At 37.5% G+C, this 12,005-nt stretch overlaps 1 protein-coding gene across 4 annotated transcripts in view; it reads right to left on the bottom strand.

The window, feature by feature from the left end:
• Positions 1-2,755: 2,755 nt before the first annotated feature.
• Positions 2,756-12,005, bottom strand: part of LOC123766434 (serine-rich adhesin for platelets) — a 30,048-nt gene continuing 20,798 nt past the window's right edge. For all 4 annotated transcript variants that reach the window (XM_045755535.2, XM_045755534.2, XM_069308202.1 and 1 more), the window contains one exon: positions 2,756-9,669. In XM_045755535.2, the coding sequence (XP_045611491.2) occupies positions 4,582-9,666 (5,085 nt within the window). In that variant the 5' untranslated portion in view covers positions 9,667-9,669 and the 3' untranslated portion in view covers positions 2,756-4,581. The remainder of the gene's footprint in view (positions 9,670-12,005) is intronic.

Raw genomic sequence — 12,005 nt, 5'->3', positions numbered from 1 at the left:
AAGACCGTAAGCGGTTGACGACAGCGAGGGTGGAATGTCGAGTGATATCAACCCAGAGGATTAATATCACCTTGGGCTTTGAGGATATATTTAATATCCTTATGCTCCCTGTCCTTTCATAACATGTTGATGGAAAATAACGGTGCCGACACTGGTATTTAATTGGAAATTTGTTAACCTAAAACCGGGGTCTCACTCACCAATGCAGGATAAAGCAGCTAGGCAGGCGACTGTCTCCTTATGCAACTGTTCTCAGGGCAGAAATCTGCTCAAGAGAATGGACTAAGAACGACTACATTCCCTTAAATGGAGATACTACAATTCCAGTGCTTGAATGAAGGTGAAGGAAAGATCCAATATATGTATTTTTTAAAAACTAAATTTTTTGGATGTAACCAACATCCTTCTCACGGTACTGTATACTATGTTCTCAGAAAATTATATATAGTACTTTGAGAAAGGATGTAGGTTACATCTGAAAATTAGTTTTTTTAACACACTTACACATACATACATAATTAGTACTATTATCTAGCCATGGTTAGGTTACGTTAAGGTTTGGTTAGGTATAATTAATACAGTGTGTTGATGATGATAATGTGAAACATGATATTCAAAAACTATTTGAGTGTACCCATAAATTCCATTTAGAGAGAACCAAATTCCTTGAAGAAAATGTTTTCAGCATACACTTTTTATATTTGAAAGGAAAAATTTATAATGCAATAAAGTTATAGCTTGAGAATAATCTATTACAACAAAGGTTCATTTGCCAGCTTACATGTAGACTATTACTGGAACTGTAATATGCTTTCAGACCATCAAATATATAAACAATCATCCAGGTGGTTTGAAGGTGGGTGTGGTTTTATGGTAATGGATTTGGTCTGAGGACGGCCTTTCTTAGGAGTGGCAACTATGAGTGTGCCAGTGTGAGTTGGGTTAAAGGTAATGTAGTGGGGTCAAACAAATCATGGCACACAGCAGGATCTGATTCTCTAGAGCAGCAGTCGCCAACTTTTCAGAGCTCAAGGATCACCAAATTCATAATTTTAAATCCCCCAGACCACTAATGTGAATCCCGTGGTCCACCAAACAAGAAATGATAGTTATTAGTCAAATTATTTGATGACATTAACTATAACAGTTAAAGAAGATACACAGTTACATAGAAGATACTACTAAAATTGTTTCGCAGACCACCATAATTTACATGTGAAATATATTCTCTGTTAACCCCCAATGTGCCTTCTTGTATATAAATAAATAAATAAATATTAAGAGGAGCTGGTCCCAAATCTGCACACAGAAATAACACCCGATGAAACCAGAAGGCATGGCAGAATTTGCCGAATTCTGTAACTGCCCCTTCCCCCACCTCCCCGTTTAAAAGCAAAGGTACAATAGGTACCCTGAGAGAGAACTATCAATATCAGAGGCCCGAGACTGTTCAACACGCTTCCACTACACACATGGGGGCATAAGTGACCGACCCCTCAGTGTTCATGAAAGAACTTGATAAACGCCGCCAAAGGATTCCTGATCAACCGGGCTATGATTCATGTCAGGCTGCAAGCAGCCACATCCAACAGCCTGGTTGACCAGTCCAACAAGCAAGAGGCTTGGTCAGGGACCAGGCCACGGGAAATCATCGCAAGGTAAAGGTAAGGAGGAAAATGTGTTTGAATGAGAGTAAGGTACCGTAGTCTTCCCATTAAGGCAGGGGGTAATAAGCAGTTAAATAAAACTAATGAAGAGCCCTTCTGACTGTGTCAGAAGGGTAGAGCATTGACTGTCAAATGCCCTGAATGGAAAGGTCTACTAGGTTTGTGCATTTCCTACATACACCTGGAAAGGGGGCCCAAGGCCTTTTCCCCACTGGCCCCAGGACGTCGTACATGAGCCCCCCCCCCCCCACAAGGCAAAACTCTTGCACAAGTTTCTCCTGATAAAAATCTGACCAACTTTCCTTGTTAGCAAGAAAGACAGAATGAGGACCCAAACCAATCAGCTATTCAGATAAACAAGGAAAGAATTTTTAAAGAGCTGAAGCTCCTGAGAAACCACAATGGCTAACCTGGTAAACATGCTGAGTGGAGCCCAAAAGTGGATGGGGCTTTGGCAGACTGAAAACCGTCCTTGGATGAATAAAATCATATCAGTTGGACAGCGAAAGGGCTGACGAGCTCAGCAAGAGCAAGCCCAAGGATGTTTTCCAATCCCAAGCTGAAGTTTATCCCTTCAAAAAGAGACTGAGTGAAGAGAAAGTAGTCATTCTCACGCACCAGCACTTCACCCAGGAGACCACTTACCCAAAGACCTATATTGTCAATAATGAGGAGTGCATTTGGAAGACTTTAACAGAAACATCTGTTGAAGCAGATGAAATGCAGCAAATGCAGAGCACAAGTCTCAGAAAAATAAATTATTCAGATTTTTGAGGGTGTTGTATATACAGTACATGTATCCCAGAATTAATATTATGTGCCAACCGTGTGGTTTATAGCTGAATTATCTTTATGTAACTATGAAATTCCACACAACCCTTTAATGGAAGTCCACAATAGTTATACAGTATCAACACTTGGATTTTATGGTTCAGTATAATATAAATTATAACTCGATGGAAAATTCTTTCTCTTTAATTAATTGTAAGTTTAAAATATGTCAGACATGGGCATCTGATGTACTCAAATTAGATGCATACATGCTTAGAAAATTATTGTCTAGTAATGTGTTAAATAAAAAGCATAAATATTCTCTAATTTTTGTTTTTTACCTGGAAGCTCACAACAAATGGATTATATTAATTGGGCTGTACAAGAGGGGGGGGGGGGACAAGGAAGAGGAACTGTACAAAAATATTGACTATCTGGTATATGACAAACAAGGTTCAACACACCCCTGGTCACTGTACATAGCCTAATGCAATTTTTCTTTAATTATTAAGTGCTCTCAAATAAAAGCTGCCCTTTTCCTTCCAAGGAATTCAGTCTGTTTTAAATTAACTGCCCGTTTAAATAGAAAGATCAATGATCAATTTCTGATTTCTATAAATATATGGTCATTATATATATTTATAAATAAATACATACATACAATTGTGAACACTATAGTATCAGATCTTCAAAAAAGAAAATTATGCTTAACACAAATAATTCTCATCAAAACCAATATTAAAAATAAGAATGAGGGAGAGGTGATGAGATCAACCGAGTCGATCAACCCCGGACTTGTTGATTCATTGACCTTTCAACACTTCCAGGTGTCACTGAACTCTCACAAATGATCACACTCTCTAATTTGTATGACCGCCTCTCCCGGCTCATTTCTCCTTAAACAGAAACATGCAACACAAACCAACACCATTTTTATATATATATTGTGTATATATACATTATATATATATATATATATATATATATATATATATATATATATATATATATATATATATATATATATATATATATATATATATACATATATATAATATATAAATAAATATAAAAAAGCCAATACATCAGAGTGATCATACTTTTAAAGCTGCGCTTATAAAAAAAAATTATTTGGAAAGTTCAGTTGCCATTGGTATATGTTACCAGAGAGAACAAATGGAAATATTAAAACAATTTAATATTTTGGGGGTGAATTTGTATGTACATGCATATAAATGCTGTGTGAATATGGATGTGTGCATGGTACATACATGGGATTTGCACATGGCACTAATACATGCATAAATACATGTGTAGAAGCTATGTACACATGTATCTGACATGTACATATGCATGAGCGTGTTGTGTACACACAGCATACATGAAGATGTGTCCAAAACACACATAAATAGGTACAAATGAGAAGCATGTATGTGTGTGTGTGTGTGTGTGTGCACTAGTGAATAAGATTCATTGTGAGTAAGATTGAGCGAGAGTGAATATGACTTAAGTGAACGATGCGTAACGTCTTATTTGTATTTCTGATAACTATACAGCTCATGAACAAAAGTTTAACAAAGTCAATGACCGGTGGATCTCTCATGAAATATTCCACTTCTGACATGAAGATAACACAGGTAATGCAGTAAAGTCAAAACATTTATACACTTTCAATTTTACAGAACTATAAACCTTCCCATAAGCCGGCTTTTACCTTTTTATCAAGGCGAATTTATCCTTTTTTGTGAACCTTGTTACACAACTGACAGTTAGACCAGCACCTACCTATAAATTGTGAAATATCTACAGTTTCTGATATAGTACTGCATATTGTGAAGAAAAATACCTAAGTTATAGATTGTACGATTTCAAGTCACCAGTTTAAGAGTAAATAATACCTGATGCAGTAAAATATTTTCTAGACCATAATGAAATTATGAAAACAACATCTTCAACATGTTTCCCTCCACAAGAGTGTAATGTAGTGAAATTCACTTACTACAGACACACTAAATTCCATTTAACAGAAATTTTGCATTAGTAAATACTGTGTGTGTGTGTTTATAAGAAAATTATAAGAAAACCAAAATTAAAAACTTTGTAGAGCTATTTTCATAAACGGTTTTTAATAGTACAGTATGTATTAATTTGAATCAAAGATCAGGTAACTTAACATTTCATCATCCCAATCACAAAGCTGGTCTATGGGAAAAGGAAATTTCCCCATGTGGTACCACCTTTTCATGCTTAACAAAGACACTAGCCTCATCAGAGACTTGGCTCGGAGTCCCGACTGACGGGAGCACCTGTCAAAACCTTCAAAGTTACAAGAAGCAACAGGAAGAGAAGAGACAGACATATTAGGTGTTCTATTTTCTGTAAGTTCACATTCTTTATGAAGGAGTTGGACAGCACATAAATCTTGCATTTTGGGCGATTTCTTATGAGAACTGATCATGGAGGTTTCTTCTGTTTTTAATACTTTGGTAGTTGACATCTGTGGCGAAGATGATTTTCTTTTTACACTTGCACTCGAGAAAAATGATCTTATGTCATTATGCACATTTGGAGATCTGTTGACTTTTTTCTTGTTGCAGACTGGTATTATTGGAGTACTACAGTGTACAGGACTGCTTAATTTACATTTGTTTTCATCACTTTTATGAACCGGAGACTTCTGAACAGAAAAGAACGAACGAATATCTCTGTTTGTCCCTGGTGAGCTATCAAACTTAATTTTTTTGTTGGGTGGTAATGCTATGCTGGAAGAGTTACATGAAAATGCTTCTTCAGTACACTCCACTGCATTATTCTGTTGATCACTTATCTTAATCTGGGCTTTTAGTTTGGCTCCTCTTGCCTGCCATTCTCTATCTTGTAAAGTTCTTGGTGACTTGGGTGTCTTAGGTGACTTGGGTAACTTGGGTGACTTGGGTGATTTGGGTGATTTGGGTGATTTGGGTGATTTGGGTGACTTGGGTGACTTGGGTGACATGGGAGCTATGGGACTGGTTGGAGTAATGATTGGAGAACTAGTAAGGGTTGGAGAAGTAGTAATAGTTGGAGAACTAGTAATGGTTGGAGAACTAATAACGGTTGGAGAACGAGGAACGGTTGGAGAACGAGGAACGGTTGGAGAACGAGGAACGGTCGGAGAACGAGGAATGGTCGGAGAAAGGGGAACGGTTGGAGAAAGAGGAACGGTTGGAGAAAGAAGAACGGTTGGAGAACTAGTAATGGTTGGAGATCTGGGCAGTGGAATGGAGGGAGTTACCTGTGTTTCACTGTCTGTAGATGTTACAGTTTTTGGACTAAGAGGCTCAGGACTACTACATGTAACAGATGTATCTGTGGAATGTGTCACCACATCAGGAATAGGTGGAATTATCTGTGAATCTGTTACTCCAGCTTGTTGGTCCTGAATGAGCACCTGTGCCTTTAGTTTTGCACCACGCCCATGCCATTCACGAGACGGAGACAAATCACTTTCTTTTAAGGGTGACGCTGGTGATAATTGTTCAACTGTGGGACTTTTTGCTTTCAAATTTTCTTTACATTGAGATTTTTCCTCCTCTTTTTTATTTAACAACGTGTCAATCCGAGTTATACAAAGCTTCTCGGTAGTATCAACAGGCATTTGTCTTTGGATCAATGACTGATCAACAAGGTCTGTGCAAAACTCTTGTTCAGTACAGTGAGGCGAATAAGTTCTCTTTGGACTTTTACTGATCACTTCCATACTCTCTAGTAATTTAGAACTTGGTCGCCTCTCTCTCACTGATCTAGTCTCAACAATAGTCTCTATTCCAGATAATCTCTCTTTAACACTTGTCTTGTTGTCTTCTATAACTGCTGCTCCTTCTATTACTCCAGTACTAGTGTCTGCTTTTAGTGGCTCAATTCCTAAAGTTTCTACCAACTTACTGCTTCTCCTCCTCCTCTGTCGCCCTAGTCTCACTCCAGTTTTGTTTTTAGCTTCATCATGCAAACTGACATTTATTTCCCTGGTATCTTTTCCTTTTAATGAACATTTAATTTCTTTTTCTAACGAATTACTTTCAACTGCACTAAACTCTGCTCTGGAATGAGACGTTTTTGCATTTCTAGGTGTTAAAGGATAGGACATTTGGTCAACTGAACTACAACATTCAGGTTCGATTAAATTATCTTTCACATCAACTTCTTTATTTCCACTCAGTTGAGACAGTCTCGATGGTAAATGTTCCATCCTCAACCTAAATGTCATATCAGAAACTGTTAGCCTATCCCCTTCATTAAGTCTAATTTCTTTATGATTAACCGAACTCTCACTTAGCTGTCTACTTTTTCTTCTTCTTGATTGCTGTCGAAAGTTGTCATCACTGCAACCAGATTTCACATCACACCGAGTAGCCAAAGATGATTGATTTACAGTGTCTGCTGATTTTGTCCTTGATCTCCTCCTCCTCCTCCTAAACAAACTTGTGTTCTTTTCACGGCTGGCTTTGTTGGTCTCGGGCGGAGGTGAAGGTCTTAATGCATCTTCAGTTTTATTGTCTTCCTTATTAGTTATAAGAACATCTGTACTTAAACTCTTACATGGTGAATTTATTGGTTGGGAATTTGATTTCAAGGGTAATCCAGAATCACCTGTCATTTCTTCTTGAGTAATAATTATGTTACTTGACTTGAACGGAGATATGCATGTAGATTCTTGAGAATCTAAACTGGTTCCAGAATTAAGTTTAGGGGGAGTCAAAGAATCTGAAACTCTCTCTTCCTTGGTAGTAGACCCTTCCATGTCTGACAATGCAGGGGTCTTCAAAACTTTTATGTCTGATGCAAGGATTGGTGTTTCCCGTATTCTTTCTGGAGATTTCCAGCTTTCTAAATCAAAATCTTGAATATCAATTATATTACTTTGTATATCAGATTTTTTAGTATTTACTTCATCTTCGTTCTGTCCAACTAAATTTTTATCAGTCAAAGAAACATCATCTTTTGATGACTTATCAGGAATGCTTTCATTAAAATTCAGTTTGTTGTCCTCTTTTTCATCACTTGATTGAGAGTTTCTCTGCCTTCTTGTGATATGCACTTTTGGACTTGCAGATGCAGGTTTTGATATATTTTGTTCTCTAGAAAAGACTAATGTTTCAGCTTCCCTAGCATCCATTATGTTGTTTGTTTTCATATCCCCAATATCTTGACCAACATCAGGTTGAACTATTCTGAGTGGTTTCACATTCAAAATATTTTCAGCTTGATTGGTCATAACAGAAGTCTTTTTCAACTGCTTCTCATTAACTTTCTGTTTTGCAGAAGCAGTAGTAGTTTGAGAATCTTTGTTATCTGCATTCACCTTCACAGAACTAACATCAGAACTAACGGATTCTTTACTATTGTTTGAATTTGTAAATTTAATATCTCTAAGAACAACTGGTGAACTCGCTTTATTTGAATTAAGTTTCCATATCTGTCTTACAGGAGTGATGCCAATCTTCCCTCCCTTCATTGTCAGTATGGGACTAGGCACAAAGTTTTCCAGGTCTTCAACATTGGGAAAGAGAAAGTGGCCAGGATTAACATAAACAACATTATTTGCATCTGTAATGTATCCTATTTGGTTGGTAACATCTCCTAATGCAGAATCCCCAACAAAGATAGCATCCATACTAGCATACACTTTAAAGTTTGGGTTTTGGGGCTCAGTAAGTAGCACAGATACTTGTTCATTGAGAGAAGGTAAAGTAAAAAGATCAAGTTCAACAGTAGGCACATTTTCATCCTCTTTCTTGGTCATTGCAACTGGTTCATTTTCGAGGTCTTCTTTATTAACCTCGTCAAAAAGCGTATCTAATTCAGAAAGATCTGGAGTTTCATTCAAGTTTGTTTTTCTAGGTCGGCCTGGTCCCTTCTTTTTCTTCTTGTACCCTCCTTTAGCACCTTTAGGTGTGTGCCTCAAGGTTTTAGGAGTATAATTTTCTGAATCAGGCATTTCCTTGCTTTTTCTCCTGCATCCTTTGTGATTTATAGTGGGACTACTACTATTTGCTTTTTCAGGATAAACGATTTCTGATTCAGCCGAACTCTTTCTTCCCCGTTTCTTCGTCTTTCCATTTGCAGACAAAGATGACGTTTCTGCGACATAGCTTATATCGGGTAAATTGGGCTTTAGCACTTGTTTACGACTCTTCTTAACCTGTGAAGGCTTTAATGCCAGAGATTCTCCACTTGATGTAGCCTTTCCTTTCTCTTTGGTTTTTGTACATACTGGTATTTCCACACTGGGGTTGGCAACTGCATTTTGGGAAACAATTGTCTTGCATTTTGACTTTATATTAGCAATCTTTTTAATTAGTTTAAAATTTTGTCCATTTACATTTGGTAGCTTTTCTTGGGGTTTAACAACACTGGCTTGGAATGGGTTGTTTGTGGTACTGGAGAGTATACTTCCTCCACTGATTTTGACTGTGGTTATGCCATTAACATTTCTCGCTGTTGTTGGTGTTGTTGTTACTGTCTGGGAACTGTCAGGAAGTGACAGCATATTGCTGGAATTGCTTAATGGAATAACGCTTCTTCCAACAGACTTCATAACTATTCGTGGCCCTCTGCAGATCACAGGTAATTGATTTGTTGACTTCTGCACTATAACATTACCAACACTACCATGTTGTAATTGGTGTACTTTGTGGTAAAGGCTACCACTGGATGTTGTAACCAATCTGACTGTACTCGAGTTTGCCACAGTACTTGCATTAGAACAGGAAATATCTCCATTAGAAGACTTGACAGTAGACTGTCCACTGACCTTTATTACAAAATTTGCTCCTGTTTTTAGCGAGTCTCGACTTATCCCAGTAACTTCACTTACTGCACTATTTGGTACAAACTTTGGATTCTTATTTACTTTAATAATGCCATGACTTTTTCTTAAATGGCCACTCATACTGTCTACGTGCACCCACATTGAGCAATGTGCACACCTCAACATTCCCAACTCTATCAGTCTCATTTCATGTGTAAGATCCACAAGGGCTTTTTCAGCTAAATGACGGTGATAGCTCTTTGATGAAGGAAACCAGTGGCCACAACAGTAATTCTGACGCTCTAATCCTCCTACACCCACTAGTTTGATTGGAGAGATACGACGTCTGGTAGTATCAGAGCTGGTAGGAGATTCAGAAGCAGATGTAACAACCACACTTATTGCAGATGGTCCACCTCCTTTTGAAGTACCTGGCATTACCTGCAATAGCAAATATAATAATCACAATGTCAAAACACTAAAGGTTAAGTCATTTAAACCTGTTTTAGCATTAAATATGACATATCATGGGGCCTATGGATTCTGGCTGCAAATATTTTGATGTTGGACTAATGAAGCTTTAATTTTATTAACAGCTTTACAAATATAAACAATCACTTCAGTTCCAATGTAATTATTTATTCCTATTAATAAAAATTTGATTTAAACAGCTTTACAGTTTTTTTTTGAAGATAATTAAATATTATTTGATCATAGCTGATCGAGGTAGGTATTTCTCTACTCTTGTGCCAGTGGACCAGCCAACATGGGTCTTAAACTTAACCTGATATTATTTGTTAATAGCAGTCATATATCCTATAGTAATCATTAATAGGACAAGGAAAAAGAATGGGTGGATGGTAACTTTGAGTTTGAATATGAAAGTCCTTTACTAAATTACAAAGATCAAATACAGAAAAATGAGTACAGTATCCTTGGAATTTGCATGAATTTAGACTACAGTACATTCAATAGATTTATCCAAAGAAACAATCTGTATTATCAGGTAGATGTTCTCAGGCTCTGTAATAAAACAAGTAAACTTTTACAAAATAAATGTTTAATTTAAAAATAAGAACATTTTGTCCAATCCTTTGAGGTTGCAGAATACATTAATTATGCTGTTTTGTGATATATTTAGCCAATTGTGTTTCATCACAAGTGGGATATAGGGTCTTATAATAAATCTGTATCCAAGTCTATTGGAGTCAAGTTGCAGTAGTAGCACTATCACATTAGATCTGCAGGTGGGATTTAGGTTCATTCTGAAGCAAATGTATTTTCCTGTCCTGCTTCTTGATTTGTATTCACAAGTCACAAGCTTCAGTCAAGCACTTGAAATAAGAGAGAGCCTTATCCAGACACCTTTCTGGGTACCCAACTCCTTCCAGGCCAAGATGTCAATGGGAGATGAGACAACTATATTTCTGCTTGCAGCCAGATCCTTGCCTCGTAATCTTAACATGGAACTGTGAAGTTTCAGGGCATCTCTGGCTGGGACAAACATCTCCAGAATATTTTCTGGCCTAGCCAAAGAGTTGAAGTCTAACATATTAGATGGATAGCTGTTCACGAATGCAATACAGGCGAAACAAACAGTTCAATTAGTGTTTGATACCTGCTTGATGGGGTTTTGGTAGTTCTTCTACTCCCCAAGCCTAGCCCGAGGCCAGGTTTGACTTGTGAGAGTTTGGTCCACTAGGCTGTTGCTTGGAGCGGCCCGCAGGCCCATATACCCACCACAGCCTGGTTGGTATTATTTTATCTCCTTGGAAAAAAAAAACTATCTAGTTTTATCTTGAAGATGTCCACGGTTGTTCCGGCAATATTTCTTATGCTCGCTGAGAGGATGTTCAACAACCGTGGACCTCTAATGTTTATACAGTGTTTTCTGATTGTGCCTATGGCACCCCTGCTCTTCACTGGTTCTATTCTGCATTTTCTTCCATATCATTCACTCCAGTACATTGTTATTTTACTGTGAAGATTTTGGACCTGGCCCTCCAGTATTTTCCACGTATATATTATTTTATCTCTCTCTCATCTCCTTTCTAGTGAGTACATTTGAAGCGATTTGAGACGATCCTAATAATTTAGGTGCTTTATCGCATCTATATTCTCTGTATTCCCCCCCATTTCAGCAATCTCTCCTGCTCTGAAGGGGGAAGTGAGCACTGAGCAGTACTCAAGCCGGGACAGCACAAGTAATTCGAAGAGTACAACTATTGTGTTGGGATCTCTGGATTTGAAAGTTCTCGTAATCCATCCTTTCATTTTTCTGGCTGACTCAATATTTGCTTGGTTATGCTTCCTAAATGTTAGGTCGTCAGATATCATTATTTCCAAATCCTTTACATGCTGTTTTCCTACTATGGGCAGATTTGATTGTGTTTTGTACCCTGTATGATGTTTAAGGTCCTCATTTGTACCATACCTGAGTACCTGGAATTTATCACTGTTAAACATCATGTTATTGTCTGCTACCCAGCCAAACTTTATTAATATCTGCTTGTAGTTTGTCAATGTCTTCAACAGAGGTATTTTTCATGCTGATTTTTGTGTCATCTGCAAAGGATGATACGAAGCTGTCTTGTATTTGAGTCTATATCTGATATGAGAATAAGGAAAAGCAATGGTGCAAGGACTGTACCCTGAGGTACAGAGCTTTTAATTTTTAACAGAGCTCGATTTTATATGGATGACTGTTACTCTTTGTGTTTTGTTCGACAGAAAACTGAGCGAGTCCTACTTTACCAGTTAGTCCCATTGACCTCATT

This window comes from Procambarus clarkii, chromosome 62 (genome assembly GCF_040958095.1).
Source record: "Procambarus clarkii isolate CNS0578487 chromosome 62, FALCON_Pclarkii_2.0, whole genome shotgun sequence".
Taxonomy (NCBI): Eukaryota; Metazoa; Arthropoda; class Malacostraca; order Decapoda; family Cambaridae; genus Procambarus; species Procambarus clarkii.
This window is presented reverse-complemented; position numbering and strand designations above follow the sequence as displayed.